We start from the raw sequence: 18632 nt of genomic DNA, 5'->3' as shown, positions 1-18632 counted from the left end.
GATGGACGATGATTTTGCTATCTAAGAGGCTATCGTCTCTTTGAAAGTTTCCTAGATGTTTTTCACAAGGACAGTCTTGTGACAGACAGTCTTGTGGGGTAGATATATTGAAGTTTAGCAAGACGTGCTTATATTATCTTGTCTTTCGATGGGATAGCATAGATATCAGGAAGGGGTTTTCGCCAGCCTAGAGGCTTTCATGATCAATAAAAGGGTACTTTTCTAAAAATACGGTCTTGAGTTTTATGACCAATGCTACCAAGTGTTGACTCACACATAGAATGAAAGCAGAACCGAATCCATGTTTTTAAGTACCTGTGAGATCCTTCGCACTGCCCTATAATTTGAAAGTCGCCCAACATTTAACATCTACCTCATTTGAAGATAAAGGGTCATCTTCAGGCATGTGACGCGCACTTGCTTCGCTATTACCAGGACTTATGGCGACAGTTTTGTAAAATGCAAAAAAATTATTAACCTACAATTAAAAGCGCACAGTCTCTATTACTGCAGCGCATGCGTTACATTCTAATCCATCTTGATACTTCAGGACGAGGCAAAATCGCTGATCGTAGCTTCTCCGCAATTTTCAAGGATACTTCTTCGTCTCCCACTAGCCGCGACATATACTTAATCGCGAAATAATTTGTGGCATCATTTTTAAGCAATTCGGCTACAGGGATAGCCCATCGGCTAGTGAGACTCTTCTCATGAAACAACATGGCTTCGATGCTATTCAACTCTTCTTCGCTCGTGCGCATTACCGCATCAACAATCCACCTATGGAGTATCCTAATCGTTTGGCTCGCTGCTAGGACTCTATAGTCTGGATCCTCCGCGACTAGCTTGATCTGGTCAACAAAGTCGGACAAATCAAGCTTTTCTGACAGAATTTCAAAGACCACGGTGTACGTCTTATCCATGATGTTTCCTTCGGTTGAGCCCTGGGGAAATTTGATTATATTCTTTTCGACAGCCCGAAAAATCGCAGAAAACCAGATATCAAATGCTGTGGTCTTGAACATCTTCTCCTTTCGGCGAGTCTTCCCAATCTGCCACCTCACAAAAATGTCCCCAAAAAATTCCAGTGGATTGTTCTTAAGCTTTTTACTGCCATTAGGTGTCATCTTCACACCTAAAGATGACGTGGCAAACTTCACTCCAGCGGCTTTGGCCGCGTTGCTCAATATCTTTGGTGCCTTGTACCTCTCAAATGATTGGTTACGGTCTTCAGTTGCTGTCACACTTCTCATATGTTGAAGACCATGAGGAGATGTGGCGATTAACTCCATAGTGACTACATCAGGGTATGCTAGGAAAGCTGAGATGTACAATGCTATCGCCAAGCAAAGACGCGTCAAAAATCTCACCATCAAGCAGGATTCAGTGTATGAAGTCGAGATACGAAATGCTTTAAATTACAAGTGCCCAACACAAATTCGCTGAAATTTTCTCGAACAAATATTATATTTCCGACGAGATCCGTGATAGACGTGAACAACACAGATTATGTGACAAAAAAATCATGCAACATCCGGAAGTATGCAAGTTAACTTGTACCTTATTATTAAAGACACTTGCATATAAACGACAGTGGCAAACCTTTATAAAAAGACAAAGTCTCGAACAAGTCAGCATTTAAGGAAAACATTTGTCTATGAAGAATCCAATACGTGTAGTAAACGCGCAGTGAATAGGCAGAAATACAAATCGCCGATTTATTACAGTAATCGACAAACAATCACCCAGTAATTGTCGACGAGCGCATCGCACGAAGATCAGCTTGCCAATAACCGACCAAGGCAGCGTTTTCTCATTTTCTGTCACTTAAACCAACTTGGAGGCTGATTGATACCTTCGTTGATATCTTACATCCTCAAACAAATATAAATATACAAATTTATACGAGCGTTTTAGACTGTTGTTCTTCGCAAATAGTTGAGCGAGCATTTCCATATCCTTCTTACCTAACACACGGTGAAATTATTAGGCGGTTTTATTCGCTAACAAAATACGATTACTCAAAACGCTAAAAAGAAAGCACAATCTGGTTCTTTCAATAAAATCAGAAGGAATTGGATTCTGGCTTTCACTTATGTATCTGATGTACCCGCTCACCAATAAGGGACACAATGTAACCCAATACTTTTAAAATTCGCCAGACTGGCTCATAGGCTGAGCAAGGGCACTAAAATTTTTATGAAAACCACATCGCAGTGCCGTGAGAGAACCCCTTTATAAGCGATTAAAAAGTTACCGTCATCACTTACTGTGATCATGCACTCGCTTAAAAATTTGAGCGCACCTTTCATAGACGTTTTCACTAAACATTAGTTCTGCTTATCTATACAGTCTTTCACCGATCCCTGGCTCAAGTGATTTGTAGCTTGGTGAGATACTGGTTGGATACCCATAGCATTCGAATCAAGGAGGCTTAGACGTCCAGTGCGATCGATGAGCAGACGCTTATCACCCGGTACGCACCGATTGCGTGATCCACGAGCAGCATATATGTTAAGATTAAATACAAACGACAAACATGGAAGGGCCACAATTCGGTTTGTCAGCACTCTTTGGACTGGATAGATCAAACATACGAACTCTTGAGTATGTTGAATGTGCTCAGGGCATTGGAATTGATGTTTCAATCAGCATTTGACAACCCACAACATTTTGAAAAACTATTTAGGAATTCGACTTTGAAATTCCAATACCGTCTCAGCCCTACAGATCAGCCATATCGTCTGGACGTTCGCTCGGGTTCACTAAACCAGGCACTGCCAACTTTGCTGCTAGGTCTTGCTTTTCCTGCAATTGAGCTCGTGCCAGGTTTTCCTCTAGAAACAGATCGGCATTGTCTTCACCAGCAAATTCCTTTATGTTGACCAGAAAGTCACGCAAATGCTTCTTAAATGTCGCCAAGTCTCTCGACATATCAAAACAGCCCACTACAAACTCCACCACCTGCGCACGCGACAAGTTCGGAAAGGATGAACCAATCAAATTGGCCACGTAGTCTCTCAGGAAGGCCTATTACAAAGCCAACAGAAGGTTAATGATATCGTTACATGTATGAACTTCAACCAACTCACCGAATTCGTCTGTCCAGGAGGCACGACACCAGTGCTCGGGGCAGACTCCCACAAAGGTACAGTAATATGGTTATTTTCCACAATTGAAAACATGTGACGCAAGATTGCAGCATGCAGCTTGAAGCCAAACTTGTGCAAGCGATCGGTCAAGACGGCGAGAATATCTTGTAGCAGCAGCAGATAGAAAGAACGGTAAAATCCAGCGGCGACCTGCGGATTCTCTTGAATATTTAGCAACAGGGCAAACAGCGTCGCGAGACCCTACCACAGCAATAGCAATAACATGAGTGAATGCCTCCTTAAATCAATAAGAAAATGAATCGTACCGTATCGGCAACGGTACGCTCCGTATGCTTAAATGCCCAGATAATTGAATCTACCACCAGCTTCTGGTGTTCTTGTGGAATACTAAATAGCGCCTCGAAGCAGAAATCATTGACGGCTTGAAGCAGTTTAAAGAAGTTTACTCGGTGCTCGGGAAAGTCTTCAAAATTTTTGGTAATCATTTGAAGCGTACACTCAAATACAGCCTCGAGAATTATGGGAACGGTGGGTGCAATAATGTTTTTCAACTTGTTGATGCTTGTCGCCAGCAAGCTCAAAACTTCAGCTTCTTTTGCTGTAGGCGTCGTGTTTTGGTAGTCTGAAAGGATTGTTTCAAGGAGCTTTGGTAAAAAGTGCGTTGCAACAAACTGCCGAGACGAGTCATCACCTGCCGCATGTTCGACAAACGCGTCCATGAGACGCAGACTTTCTTTCTTTGCACCTCGAAGTGAGCGCACCTCGGAAGTCTTAACGGCGATTTCTCCACCCTGTTCCACCATCAGAGATATGCGTTGCGTGTACGCCACATACACATTCAACATATCTTGAAAAATGTACCCCATTTGTGAGTTAAATCCATTCGGCCCAATGGCTTTGCAAACTTTGACGTTCGTTCGAATGATCTTGATGATTTCTTTGATCCCTCGACTGTCGTAAAGGATATTGACATCCTGTGATGCTTGAGACATGATGGATTTCCAGGCTTCATTTGGAAGGCTCATCAAGCGACCAAGGAGCACTTCCTTACGGCCAGCATCATTTTCAGCAGCGAGCATTGACGCCACAGCCTCGTAAAATGTGTGCACCTGGTGTGTTTCCAAGTCCGACACAATTCGCGGTAGCTCTTCCAGAAGCTCTTCCACAAATGGACGCGTTTCATTACTCTGTAGCACCACAAACTTACGACGGCACTTTTGTGAGATCTTCAGAAATGTATCACATGCCATGTCTTGCACACCAGGGTGAAGTTCATGCATAAATTCAAAAAGCTTATTGACCACTGTGCGTAAAAATTTCCAGTGAGCTCGCAAAAAGCGGGGGTACTGGCCAACAACATACATGATATTGGACGCGACCACAGCCTTGTTGTCTTTGCCACGCTTCATTTCACATAGCCCCAGCAAATCTTTGATTACTGTCACAAGAAAACGCTTCTCGTTTTCTTCACTCATTGCGCCAGAAATGGACCCAATTGCCCAACACAGCGTATTTAAGTTGTTCCACGACCACTCAGTGCCCTCAACCTGTGCCGTAAGCTTTTCCAGCATAATTGTCTCTGTGTCGTCATAGTTCAAATGCGTCAAATACACCAATGTTTCATGCATCGTCTTGTACTGAGATAGCGCCTCAGTGTCTTTCGTCGTCTCGCGTACAATCTCCCCATTTTCATCCTCAACAATCAGAACTTCTGAGGGTTTCACCATCTTCGAAATCATAACGTGACGCACACGGTTCATGACCGGAGACACGAGTTGACGGCGACTACGCAGTTGATTTTGAAAGCCCGCGAGTGGATTCATTTGATTTTGGTCCACTGTATACAAGTCGCGCGTGAAAAAGTGCCAGTAGTCCAAGCAAATCTTGAAGATGCCATCATCATCCACTTCAGCAATGCATACGAGATATGTGAACCCTGCCAATAGCGCTTGATGAACTTCATCGCCCGGTGCAGCAATGGGTCGCTCAATAACCTGAATATGGTATCGAAAAAAACTGGTGAAAAAGATACTTAAGCGCTGCACGAAGACCTCGTCTTGTTCCCAAAAGGGCGTAAACGAAGCGCCGGGCGCCAGAATCTTGCCCACTTCGTTAAGCACACCCATGTACATTTGTACATAAATGCTGTTGTATTGCTCTGGTACATCACGTAACTGGGCAATTTCACTCAAGCAACTGATGGTATCGTTGCGAAACATGTTTGTAGCCAGAAATTTCGTGACGAGTATTTTAATGAGATCCGTCTCAAATATAAAACCAAATGGAATCCAGCTCAAGAAGCGAAGTAGCGTCTGCAGCGTAATTTGGAGAAGTGGAATGTGTGTCGACTTGTTAAGCACAAACTCGCAGAGCTAGCAAGCAAAGTAAGTATAAATATCACATTATATTAAGCATGAAAGACGCACCTGAAAGATCTGCGTAAACTCGTGATTGAGACTTTCCTTAAGCGTTTTGGTCTTTTGCTCCGTCAATTGATCTTTGGAAAAGTCAAAGACCTCTTCACTTAGCAACTTAAGAATCGTCATGTTGTTTTCACACATAATTTCCGATGTTTTGCTCGAGCTGACGATATCCGAGATAAATGAGGGCCAGCTCTGCGGCCACTCGTGCTTCAGCACTTGTACCAGCACTAAATCCATCTTGTTTACAAACATACGCTGGCTATGGAGAATCGACTCATCCGATGACATCTACGCAAACTCTATCAGTCACTTTCTCGCCAAAGCATACCGTAAGTTGAAAATCAACGTACTGATAACAGTTTTCCCACGATATAGCTCTTGATTCCCTCACGTTGGTCCTTCGGCAAAATTTTCCAACGGTATCGAATTGCATCTTCCAAAATCTAAGCATGCAAAGTCAATTATTGGAATTCTGCGTTAAAAAATATTCGAGATTTCACACCTGTAGTCCAAAAAATTTGGTTTGAATGCTGCTTGACTGCTCCAGGATATCAGACGCGCGCGTCCAGGAATCCTGGTGTTCCTGCAGCGCCACCATAATTTGATTGGCAACACGCTGATGCGGACTCTTGGGATCGTTCATGCAAAGCACGACTTGATCCAACGCCGCGACATCAATCGGCTGTGAGAAATCCAACAGCTTTTGGCCCACGGCTTCCATTTAAGTTATCAGTCTTTTTAACTTAAGTGGAAACTTCTAGATTAAACAGATATGAAAGTCAGTACTATTTCAAAATCGGCGGGTAAGTTGAAACCAAACACCAAACGCGCTAATCCCATCAATTATTGCTGCAGGTATATTTACTGCATAATCGTACCAAATAGCAATTTGCCACACCTTACTTCAATCGATTGACACGATTTCTGCTAGTCCAAAAGTCTACACACAGCTGTTTAACGCCCAATGAAATGGGGTCAGGCAAATAACGCAACATGATGAAGGCAGAGGGAAAGCAAGGGGGTAACATCACGTACCAAGATTTCGATCCAGTGTGTGCGTAATGAATGAATGATCTGAACGTTTGAGTGTTCGAGCGTTTGAGCGTTTTGAGCTTGGAAAGGCCAGTGAGCCGAAATCTTGTTAACAGAAGCTCTAGGATTGGTCGAAATGTTTTCTTAGGCCCTGTATCTGATTGGGTAGAAGACACCATTAAGGATGGATGGCACCCGCAGATTCATGTGAGCTACATAATACCTGCTATTTTCGGTATTGCAAATTCTTGTACCAAAGCCGTTTCCTTTAGCAGTCGCGTCGGGCCCTCATCGCCAGCGCGCCCTTGCGTGCCCTGTAGTTCAGCACTTATACAACATACCGCTGCAAAAAGCATAATAACGTGCTGTTAATTTATGTACGCAGATTATAGTGCCATGACTATGCTTACTCGTGCAATACTTATTGCATTATTTGCCTCTAAAGGTCAATTGAAATGCGGACTCCGCTCATGCACACTCCATCGCCTTTGAATGCATCAGCTAATGAGCAACAAGATGAAAATCAAACCGATCATTTGAGCCGCAACTTACAACATGCACCGATAAAGTTTGAAAACGACGATGAGCTACAGCGAGAACAAGAGGTACATTCTCGTGTGGCTAGTCCAGCCAGACCCGCTCAAGCTTTGCCTAATCGTCCAACAACAGATTCAAGAAGTACGCATATGTGGCGGATTGGAAGCCGCCAGCAACTGATAGAACGCACAAGAAACCGAATTTGGCGCTCTCACTATCGTAAGACTTGAAGTCATACTTTGCACTTCTTGATAACTTACAATGTGGTGTCGTGCATCATAGCAATTGAAAATGCAAATTGGAATGAAGAGTATAGCGCTCGACGCGCTGAAAATTCGCCTCAGAGCGACTTTGCCGAAGAAATTGAGAACGAAGCGGCTGAGATTCGTACACTAATTGCGCGAACGGCACAATTGTGGTCAGCAGTAGACCAAGCAGAACAAAGTGAAGCAACCGTTTCAACTGAGTCAGTAGCATTCCAGACATTGCTGCCTCCCCAATTTGACTGTATGAATGAGATAAACGACACGATATGTGAGGATGACGAATATGAACAAGAAAGTGAAAGGGGTCAAGAATTTGAGTTAGAGAGTGCAGATATGGCACGTCAAATAAGCACTTTTTGCACTTCTGATGAAGCTCTTCTCGATTCATTGAGGCTTCTGGAGCATAGAAGGATAGAGCACGAGACACTTGCTGTTGGTAGTGACCATAGTTACGAGACAACAGAATTTTCTGAAGAGGGAAGAGAGGATCTGCAATTTGAACAAGGCGAGATTTTTGATTCAAATCTTACGACTAATGCGCTGAAAGCTCGTGCGATTCAAAAGTCTATGCTGGGAAATCTTGTCCGATTAGGATTTTATAATGATCTGACACAGACAGCGCTTGAAGCTGGTGTATCGGAGATTGATCATTATGACGCAGACTGTGAATTGGCTTACGTTGATATCTTCATGTCGTTGGTCAAAATGGTGTGCGACGCGCATGTAGATGTCTTTAGTGAACAGAATGATCAAGGGCAAGCCACTACTAGCGCGTACAGAGAGGACGCTCAAGGTGTGGAGGCGAACGCGGCTTTTGATGACGAGCAACATTCGTTTCTTCCCTTCAAATGGCCGGTGTTTGACATGGCGCAGTTTGAATTTGGTAACTCACGTGAAAACACATGCTTTGATAACGTGTGTGTGCTTACCAATTTGCCTAAGGTAGCAATGGATCGAACAGAGGAATTGATGGAGATGTTGTCGTGCAATTTGTTCTGTATGCTCGGAGATCCGATTCAAGTGGTCATTCCATCTACTAACTCGTCTGGACGCACAAAAGGCCACGCTTTTCTCGAGTTTGACAGTCCGAATCTCGCTAGGAAATGCGCTTCGGCTATTGATGGACTCAAGTGGGGAAAAGGACCATTTGGACAGATTCGAGGCAACTTGTTTCGCCACTATCAAGTTAAAACTCCTGCAGAACAACAACGATATGCACGTGATTATTATTTCAGCGACAATGAAGGACCAGCGTCTCAACTGCTTACAGGTATCCCAATGGCTCGATATGATGAACGGAGTCTTTTAGAGCTCCATCAAAATCGTATTGCTGAGCGTTTTCGACCTCAACACGAGCATATTCATGAAGTCGCTCAGGAAAATCTCTTTTGCGACAGTGATGACAACAGCAGCGACAGAGATGAATGCGCTAATAATTATCAATTTGAGTCCGCCCACTTCAATCCGTTGTCTCACATGAAATCGTACACCGCTAGTATACAACAAGAAGAGCAAGCACCGCTAAACAATGTCGTTGACTGGCACATTAGAGCGTCAAGCAGCGGTGATTGCTCTTTGCACGTATCAAGTGAAGGAAGCGGAGATAGTTATGAGAGCAGCAGTGCTCTTGATCTCCAAGCTCTCGAAGGAGACAAACTGTTAGATAATTCTGATTACCAAGAGCTCACGCACACCAATTCAAGATGTTCTTCACCTCGTCTATCCGTTTCGTCTAGCGAAGCACAAGCAGCTTCATCGACTGTGACATCAAATGCGTCAGCTGGTGCTCATGAAGCACAGGAGAATTGCGGCACTAGAGGGCAGTCGTGGAGTGTTCACGACGATCAAGAAGGTAAAGACAAGCCTTGGCGTAGATATTGCGAAGACCTTATCGTTCGTAATCGAGAAATGCACAAGCAATTGGTATTTGCGCGTCGTCGTGTTGTCCAGTTGAGCCACAACAATCAGAAACTTCACTTGCTCGTCGACCGTGTCGAGCGAGATCGCGATGGTTTGCTGTATGAGAATGATGTATTGCAGACTCAAGTACACGGTTATGCCGATCACAAAAAACACCACGACTTGCTTATGAAGGAACTCGTGACTCTGCGTCAACGCTTGGACCCAAAGGAGTCTACGCTAATTTCCAGGACTTTTAATCGTCCTCAACATGGCCAGGTAGTTGCAAGGCATGCGCATGCTTCTTTCCATGGCATTCAATCAGCACTTTCCTACGTTTCGGCAACAGTCCTTACTAACTGCAAGATTGACGAACTGAAGGATTGGGAACATGTGCTGGAAACGACATTGAGTCATGTTCGGTCTGCGAAGGAGGAAAAAGCGCTAGAAATGCAGAAGAAATTGGATCGCCAGGTTGAAGAGCAAAATGAACTTAAGCTCTGCGTCATTTGCTTGGCAAACGACAAGACTATCTTGTGTTTACCATGTCGCCATCTATGTCTCTGCAAATCTTGTTCCCGCCGCCAAGAAGTGACTAAGTGTCCAATTTGCCGCCTCGAGATTGACGAGATGCTAGCTGTGTATTCATGAAAATTAATAGCTCTCATCATTGTGTGTTTTGTCGTTGTCGCTTTAAATCTTTTCAAAAGATGCGCATCAATAGGAACTTACATTAAGTGGTTCGCACTAGCTAAAGAAGCAAAACGAATTTAATATGATTTCAAGTAGAAAAATATTATGAGTACTTTTCATTCTCGCAATCATGCATTTTATCTTGTTCGTGCTCTGGGATTGGAGGCTGAAGTGCAGGGTTGCTAGTGCGACTCAGGGAGTAAACGTAAAGGATAGTACTGATAGGAGAGTTTGTGACGCAGAATAAGAGCAGCAATAAAATATTATGCCTCGGAAGTCGCACGGACCAAGATAAATGCTTGCACACTTTGATCATCGAAGCGTGGCCGAGCAGAAATATGAGTTGCAGCATGCTTTTCAATTGAGCGAGCGGTGAAAAGCTACAACTTCGCTTTGCAACCAATTTATTTTAGGCGGATGTCATAAGCTTGCATCGACGCTTCAATCAAATCAAGCGTATCAATTTCCGACCTATTGTCAAAGCACGTCCAAGCAACCGATTGTCGTACGAAAATGTATTAACAGAGCAAAGCGATAACCTTTTTGTAACAGTAAAAAGATTGATAGATACTTTGAAGCCAGCTTGCAGTATATTTGAATTTTGGATATCTTGTCTAATTGTGACAACAATGATGGCATCAGGAAAAGCACATTATAATTCTCAGGGTGACTGAAACAAATCGATAATTTAAGGCAGTGCTGCAACTTTGCACGGTCACGACAAAAGGCTTAACTTTTCGTCGGGGTACACGCTGCTTACAGTCAGAAAAAAAAGTTTTGCCGTCGAGCAAAGAGGATTTTGTTGTCATCAATGGTGAATCAAAAACCATTTTGAGCTGCACTGTGGATGAGATGATCCTAACAGCTTATTTCTTTCCGCTTATTTATTTGAGTTCATCAATAACTGACGAAATGAGCAGATAAATATTCAAAGAAAGAAGTTACAGCATGTCAAAGAGTGCATTTATACTCGTATATATAGTTGCAATCAGATATTTACCTTGATAGTAGAAAGCATTTTCGATTTTTACTTCGCGTTTGGAATGATTAGATCTTTGACTATTCTCTCCTATTTGATACGAGTCTTGTCAAATTGTCAAAGAGATTAGAACTAGCAGCGGAGTCACCAGGGCATAATGAGCATGTGCCTGTATAGCATATATCTTGCTTGGCACGATGTTTCAATAGCAAAGATGACGACGTCTGAAAAAAAATGATTTCTTCTAGCTCTTGGTTGTACAAACGTATGGCGATGACAGCGTCTGCATCCACGACTCGAAGGGTTGAGCGACCAAACACAGCGAGCGACCCAGGATAAGCAATTGTAATTTAAAGCAACACGCCATAAGGATATCGAAGTATTTTCTTTGATATACCTATTGGATAGGTATATCAGGCTTTTCGTCGTTCTCTCGTCTACCACTGATAAGTGGTTGCATTCGATAGCGACTGCGATGACGTCTTTAGTCGACTGATAGCGAAAAGTGAATAAGTGTGTGCGTGACACAAGGCACCCACTTAACACCGTGTGCTTACCTTGTGAGAGGTCGTCGCAAGTCGAGGTTATTGTGCTTTCACTCGTGAAATAGTGACTGAACAGATTGTTGCGTGAGATGGCGTGCATTCTTCCGTTCAGTGTTCTATTGATGAAAGACAATAGAGCAGAGGTCGCCATTTTTGTCTCACGAAGTCAGTCCAACAACAAAAAGATACGAATAGTCGAAGCGTTGCAACACATTTCGCCAAAAGATCTTTCGAGTCTCCACCTGCGCGCTAGTTCATCAGTTAATACTTCTTCATGATGAATATAATTCTAAAGCAAAAGAGGGCTAAGAGGAAGGAAAAGTTTCGTGTGAAAATGTGGTTGAGCGCCATTGCTGCAGTCAACGACACGATGTCAAACAAAATTTTTGCTGTTTTGAAGGCTAATGCTGCGAATAAAGATCGAATGAAGGCTGATAAAAAGGCTGCTTCATCAGAGAGAATAGCTCGGCAAGCAATGAACGCTCATGATAAAGTCGACCACCAGACCGAGAAAACGAGGCACCGAGAAAAGGCTGCAAAACTCAAAGCCAGAAAGCGGGCGTCTTGTGCAAGGGGGGAGCGATCCAACGCCACACTTAAATTGGTTATGGCCTCCAAGACGGATGTGCCGACCTTACGAGAAGATGAAATTATGTCGGCCGTCGTGTAGGCGGTGAGCATAGGATAGTGTTTTTGGGGTTGAGTCATCATAGTATGGGTATATTTAAACAAAGTAGCAAGCATTTTTGGTCCCCAGGATCTGATTTCTCATTGGCTTCAAATTGTCAACATTTCAATAAACCAGTAGCTTGGCTTCGATTATGGTAGCAATGCTTCTTGTTCAAGCTATTCGCATCTCCTTAACGATATTCTAGTCCGTCAGTTTGCACACAAACTTAGGTGACATAAAGATCGAAATCTGTTGCGATACTGCGCCCCGTACAGCTGAGGTAAGTTTGACATACGACACTTGTCCTTATTTTCTTTTATCAATTTCTTCCATGCAGAATTTCTTAGCGCTCTGCGCAAGTGGTGCGTATGATGGCACCAAATTCCATCGGTAACTCTTTTTCTGAAACTCAATCGAATGCACTTTATCCAGACTAACCATTTGCTGATTTGTAGTAATATAAAGGGATTTATGGTGCAAGGTGGAGACCCCTTGGGTACTGGCAAAGGAGGTGAAAGCATTTGGGGTGGAGCATTTGAGGATGAATTTCACCCTCAGAACAGAGTACGGCTAGATCATAATTGTAGAAATTTCGTAATTAAATGGCCTTGTTGTCATAGCACAATTGCCGAGGAATCGTATCCATGGCTAATAGCGGTCCCAACACCAACAAGCAGCAATTCTTCATTACGTATGCCAAGCAGCCGCACCTCAATAATGTATACACAGTATTCGGCAAGTACGTGAATAGTATTTATATTACTTAAATTGAACTCGCAATCTTTTCGAGGGTCAAGTGTACTAAGGAATAAATACTGCATATGACATCCCAGAGTCATTGATGGCATGGACACGCTCGATGCCATGGAGAAAACGCTTGTAGATGCCAAAAATCGACCGCTTAAGGAAATTGTCATTAAATCGGTCAGTATTCATGCAAATCCTATCGCTGAAATGTGAAGACCGGGTTGAAACGAGTCGTCTTTATAAAAGTTTTATTTGTTTCGCACGAAACGAGTCATGAACAGCGTGATATCATCCGGCTTTTTCGTCTTCATCTCTGCCATTAATTTGAGCTGCATAAGTGAGTAATGGTGCTTGCGTGATGGCCTGCGTAAGAGTAAGTGACGGTCAAGTGTCTGTTTCCCTTTATGTCGTTCCATCAGCTCAAGTGACACAGCCATATGATCCACCCCGCTAGCGTCAATAATGCCTAGTTTTGTCTCTTGTATCGTTCGTTCACGATACTCCACTACCGCCGCGGTCGCAAACGGATAAAAATTTTCTTCATTATCTTTCGCGTCCGTCATTTTTGACATATCCACCAATTCATTACATACACTTTGCAGCGCAGACTCCTCCGCACTGCAAACTTTAAGAGCAGCTAGTATGTCGTCCTTGTACACATTATCGCCTATCCCATCCGTAAACGTAAGACAAATATCGCCTTCTTGTAATGCATAGGTCTGGACAACATAATCTTTAGCCACGACTTGTTCTTTCAAATTAACTACCGTTGGAACATTAAATTCCCGCAAGACAGCCAATGTCTCATATACTACAGCACCCTGTCGAACTATCAAACACTTGGAGTCTCCTAACGTAAATGTCATTAACCGACCCATCCAGCGATTGAAGTACGAAACAGCCAGGGTTGTCGCTAGTCTAGATTTCCTGTGCTGAAAACAGTTGATTCTCGCTGTTTTAATGGCGTCCACAATTGCATTTTCAAATGCCAGTTGGGTCACTGATTCTTTATTCTGATTTGTGAGCTCTTTAAGCGCGACTTGCACACAATTTACGACTTCAGCTGACAAAATGGCCGAAGACACGGGGATTGCATCGGAATATAATAAGGACTGGCGACTAAACGGAGACGAAACACCATCGGCAACAATGTGAAAGTAATTGGACCCTACACCTGCGTCTTCTCCATGATACTCAAACGTGGCTTGTGCATGTTGCAATTGATCGTGCTCACTCCACTTGAATCGCTGCCTGGTCACAGGTGATGGTGACGGTCCTCGAATTGGGTTATTTACCTTCATAGGTAGTCGCCAGCCTCCAGTTGGACTAGATTTTTTTATGATCTTGTCTGATCGTGAGCGCAGCGTGGCCAATTTTTGGTGCGTTCGACTCGAGACGTTGTGCAAGGCACTAACTAGCGCCTTGGCTGGAGCTGAAGACGTTCGTGCTCGTGGTATCAGGTCGCTTAGGGATAAGGCACGACGTTTGTAGGCAGAGAAATTAGACTCATGTGTGGGAATAGGCACGTTTGGAGCTGAGATCCACGCCAGTTGATCCTCTTCGTCTTGAGATGAGGGATGGTCGATCACCACTTGCATCGAGGGCAGCGGAGGCAGCGGAGGCAGCGTGAGTGGCATGGCGCTGCTACCTGTAAGATTCTGGCGTGACACTGTAAGGTAAAGTCCAACGTTTTGACCAATGTGGGTGGCTATTGCAGCTGGTTTATTTACTGTCTGGCTGACAAAATGTGATGTCATGATTTAAAAAGCGTACCCTCTCTTTTCGGTGGCTGTTGGTGTGCAGACCAGTGCCCAAGACTGGCTTTTTACAAGAAAAAGGGGCGTTACCAGTGGCTGCCAGCCCGATTGATTTGCGCATGGCCTGTACAGAGTTAAGCTACAGCTTCTGAATTTGTATCAGTTGGATATAGTGCTAGTTAGGAGCCGCACTTGACGTCACACAAGTGTGCTTACTTATCGGAGTTCCGAGTGTCCAATTTATGACGATACAACTCTACCTGCATCTAAGCGCATTCCGTCTTATGAAATGGGCTCAAATGTTGAGCTGTCTGTGTTTGTAATGCCCTTTGATGCTTATACATACTTTGCTCGGAACAAAATACATCGTTCTATACAAGATGGTTACTTTTATATGCACAACAATATGGAATAGCACTAGTACAGCAGTTGAGAAACGACGACGGGTTTCTAGCGTCTGCGCAGCTCATAATGTGTAATCATTCTTGCAAAATAAAGCCTGCAACGAAGGTGGTGCGCTGAGGAAGATTTGGACCATTAGTCCCACCTTTATTTACCATCTGGCTGTGATGCATTATTGATATTCGTTTTGTCATCTGATTGTGTCCGATATGTACCCTGACCATACTATAAAGTAGCATACGTATTTTCGTCGTGATATCTAGTTGGCTAAATGTTCCACCTTAGAACCAGTTAGATTCAAAGACAAAAAACTGCTTAGTGATAAAGTAGTGACCACGCACAAATGGATGTTATGTGTAGGATAGGAGGAAGATGTGCAGAGGATAATTTATCTCAACGATGCTTCTGCGTTACTATCGAGGTGACGGAGCGGAATTGATTTTTCTGTATAATCAAAATAACACACCACACTACATTCCTTTTCGAAATTACTGATATTCCAATACTTATATTCACACCAAGTGTGATGTGAATTTCGTACGATTGTCCTATATAGTATTTACCACAATTATACCAAATGTTAGAGCACAAGCCCCCAGACTAAAACGCGAACCAAATCTGATTTCGCACTTTGTTGTCATTCTGCAAAAGGTACTGCTTCCCGAGCAACAACGGCACCTAGTTTGTCAATCCACACTCTCTACTTTAAAATGCCTGCTCTTCTGAGCATACATGCACCGAGACTCCGCTACCATGCACCAAAAAGTTGCTAAACTGGCATGTACCAAAAGCACGTTCTCTGCGGAAGACGCGCTCAAAGCATTTCTCGGTGAGGATGCCGATGTGCTCGCCGATGAGAACGGTCACAGTGATTTTTCGAGTCCCGACCAAAAAAGTTCGCCCTCACTTGATTAAGAGGAGGTTCTCACTGAGTCCATGCACGGACTTCAGGCTTCGTGCAATTTTCTATCGGCGAAGAGATTTTTCGATACCCCGCAAAGAACCCCACGACGATGTACCGTTCGTTGCCAACGAGCTTAAGAATTTCAATTGTTAGCTCAGGAATTATGCGAGCGCTTGCCAAAATTACGTCGTGGTTACAATTTTTAATCGTCCAATGTCGCTCGCCGACCAAAATGAAACAACTGTGAGAAAGTTGTCCCGTGGGTGCATTTTTACCCCAAAGGCCATCACTCTCCAGGAGAATTGTCTGCGGTTGGAGCATGAGAGGTTGTTGATACCCGTATCCTCAATGTAGGATAACTTTGAGAACTAGAAGCTAGTGGGAAAACCGCTGAGTATATTACTTAATTTGCCCATTATATGAGAAAAACACGTTGCTGCACCCCACTTAATGCTTTATCAGGCAGCTTCGACGAAGCAGACATCAGCCTAGAGCGTCGTCTTATGCTTGACTCGCAAAGTTCAAAGCATGGCGCGGATGACGACATGAAACCCCATTACCACAACTTCCTGCAATTTACGGCCCCGCTCGTCTTTATGAAAAAGTATCAGGAGTTACTAACCGCGAATCTATCTCACTACAAGGCCGGTCGCCTTCTACTAGTATGAAGCTCGGTGCGATGGGCTGACTAGCCTCTTTTCCAAGAAGGATCAAGGCCGAAGGTGCACTACCAGTGTGGAACCGTACATAAGGCTGAGGGCAACCCTTCCACTTCAACAGGGACTGGCGACAGTCCAGATTTATCCGCCGGCTTACCGAACACTCCACATGAAAGTGGCTCACATATTTAGCACTCGGGAGCTCTCTCGGTCAGGGCGGTACTTTAATTTCACCGAGAGTAACGGCGTACGTCCGAGACTGACATAACTCAGATTTAAATTGTGCACCATGAGATTTGAATGCACTGCCCAGCTAAGGTAGCCCAAGCTGTTTAGAATGCGTCGCTGCTTTTAGGCAGAGGGTAGTTCGGGTACGGGGAATGTTAGAGACGTCGATCGTCTGCAACAGAGCTTATTGCTCCAAATGGCATGTAAGAGCAGGATCGTGGTTTGGTTTCACTATGCTACATAGAACATGAGGTGATTTCGTATTTGCTTCCAGTTATTTAAAATATGAATCAATCCCCTTTTTCGCTACGACCGTGAACGATTCGATGTAAGGCGGTTCAACTTTGTCTGATAGACCGCATACACTGGATGTACAGGTAGGGTAGCTACATTCAATATTTTTATCTATATAGCACATTCAGGTGTGTTCAATTTGCTTCTAGCATCGGCGTGCCACTTTTAATTGTCCTGACTCCCGTTTATATCTTCGCCAACCCGGCGCATGACGCTCAATATCATCGAGATAAAACCACAATTTTTGCCGCGCAGTTTTAGTTAGGCTGATATCAGCAAAACGATTTTGTTCGACAGACCCTTCTCAATCTACGATACTGAAGCCACTTCGTGGCGGAGCCAAAGGAACCTAGGGTTTACTTCACTATTTATGTAGAATGCCGAAAAGCCTATACAGGTCTGTAGTGCGTTATACGGCGCAATTTTAATGAGATGGGGCAATGCATTACAGAACCGCAACATCTCGACGCAAGTAGGTCGGAAAAGTTTTCCACATTGCAAATCACGCGTTCCGTTTCACCATCTATTCGCAGAAGTTCAGTGGTTAACATATATAATCTGCCGCCGAGTACGTCGAACGATGTCTGCTAAAACTCCGCTGTAAAGTGAGGATTTTTACTTCAAACAATGACTACTGACAAACCATGTTAGAAAAACTTTTGTAGGGAAACGGCTTGGTTGTATCCGCATCGATAACATCATTTTTGACAGCTGTAATACAAACCATCTCACTCAGCGGTCCGGAAAGACCTGCCGGACGTGTCGTTTGGTAAAACAAAACAAGTCCATGCTGGAATGTCAGCTCTCATTTGAAACCGGTAGGCTGTTCAATGGTACCGCCACATGGGGCTAAGGTCAAATTCGCTGACACGTTTCGCACGTGCGCTATGTCGTTTCTCTTCCGTGATTTACCACACCAGTGTATGATAAGCGCCTCATACAGAATTTTATACTTGACGTCCTTGTCATGAGACACCATTATGCGCTGAGGGTCATGCGGACGATGCTGCAGTACAACAAGACTCGGAAAAGGTCATCGCAGTGTGGACGTGCAGCCAACACTTCAACAAACTTCTCAAACTTCTTGTTTTCTAAAACCTCCAGCGACACATCTGCATCAAATCCGTACGCTGCACGTATCGCCTCAACAATCAAAGATGTACCTATTGTGAAATACAATGATTCATATTTGGGGCGAACTGAAAGTACATTGGATACCACATTAAGTTAACCCAGCTTATTGCTTTCCTCAATTACATACTCGACAATAAGGATGTTTATTTGCCATTCCCTGATTGAGACGTGGTGTGGTGACAGTGACTCATGATATTTACATATCAAAAATGGGTTAGAGATAAGCAGATGCACAACAAACTTGACAAGAGCAGACAATATTCCAAGTTGTTCCTTGTAACAAACAGATAGTTGTTTTTTAATGGTTTTGGCGGGTGGAACTCAGGTGTGATCATGCTACTTGAAGCAAA

At 43.7% G+C, this 18632-nt stretch overlaps 6 protein-coding genes across 6 annotated transcripts; 3 read left to right on the top strand and 3 right to left on the bottom strand.

Moving 5' to 3' along the window:
- Positions 1 to 270: 270 nt before the first annotated feature.
- Positions 271 to 1292, bottom strand: PHALS_08091 (uncharacterized protein; the record flags this gene model as incomplete). The annotated part of the gene is made up of 3 exons (XM_024721673.1): positions 271 to 315; positions 374 to 478; positions 546 to 1292. The coding sequence occupies 3 exons, from the start codon at positions 1290 to 1292 to the stop codon at positions 271 to 273; spliced, it is 897 nt and encodes a 298-aa protein (XP_024586748.1).
- Positions 1293 to 2724: 1432 nt separating this feature from the next.
- Positions 2725 to 6257, bottom strand: PHALS_08090 (crm1 c terminal exportin 1-like protein; the record flags this gene model as incomplete). The annotated part of the gene is made up of 6 exons (XM_024721672.1): positions 2725 to 3030; positions 3093 to 3353; positions 3419 to 5485; positions 5540 to 5824; positions 5887 to 5979; positions 6039 to 6257. The coding sequence occupies 6 exons, from the start codon at positions 6255 to 6257 to the stop codon at positions 2725 to 2727; spliced, it is 3231 nt and encodes a 1076-aa protein (XP_024586747.1).
- A 766-nt stretch (positions 6258 to 7023) lies between these two features.
- PHALS_08089 (ring zinc finger-containing protein) lies at positions 7024 to 9921 on the top strand (the record flags this gene model as incomplete). Its single annotated transcript, XM_024721671.1, has 3 exons — positions 7024 to 7324; positions 7388 to 8254; positions 8318 to 9921. The coding sequence occupies 3 exons, from the start codon at positions 7024 to 7026 to the stop codon at positions 9919 to 9921; spliced, it is 2772 nt and encodes a 923-aa protein (XP_024586746.1).
- A 1843-nt stretch (positions 9922 to 11764) lies between these two features.
- Positions 11765 to 12157, top strand: PHALS_08088 (uncharacterized protein; the record flags this gene model as incomplete). Its single annotated transcript, XM_024721670.1, has 1 exon — positions 11765 to 12157. The coding sequence occupies one exon, from the start codon at positions 11765 to 11767 to the stop codon at positions 12155 to 12157; it is 393 nt and encodes a 130-aa protein (XP_024586745.1).
- Positions 12158 to 12308: 151 nt separating this feature from the next.
- Positions 12309 to 13358, top strand: PHALS_08087 (peptidyl-prolyl cis-trans isomerase-like 3; the record flags this gene model as incomplete). Its single annotated transcript, XM_024721669.1, has 8 exons — positions 12309 to 12311; positions 12363 to 12437; positions 12495 to 12547; positions 12613 to 12721; positions 12778 to 12896; positions 12991 to 13081; positions 13151 to 13241; positions 13324 to 13358. The coding sequence occupies 8 exons, from the start codon at positions 12309 to 12311 to the stop codon at positions 13356 to 13358; spliced, it is 576 nt and encodes a 191-aa protein (XP_024586744.1).
- Positions 13359 to 13360: 2 nt separating this feature from the next.
- On the bottom strand, positions 13361 to 14541 carry PHALS_08086 (hypothetical protein PPTG_18210; the record flags this gene model as incomplete). The annotated part of the gene is made up of 2 exons (XM_024721666.1): positions 13361 to 13370; positions 13430 to 14541. 2 exons carry the CDS (start codon positions 14539 to 14541, stop codon positions 13361 to 13363), a joined length of 1122 nt encoding a protein of 373 aa, XP_024586743.1.
- Positions 14542 to 18632: the final 4091 nt, after the last annotated feature.

The sequence above is a fragment of the Plasmopara halstedii genome (assembly GCF_900000015.1).
Source record: "Plasmopara halstedii genome assembly, contig: Scaffold_3124, whole genome shotgun sequence".
In the NCBI taxonomy this organism is placed as follows: Eukaryota; Oomycota; class Peronosporomycetes; order Peronosporales; family Peronosporaceae; genus Plasmopara; species Plasmopara halstedii.
The sequence above is the reverse complement of the archived record's forward strand: the minus strand, read 5'-3'. Positions and strand labels throughout refer to the sequence as shown.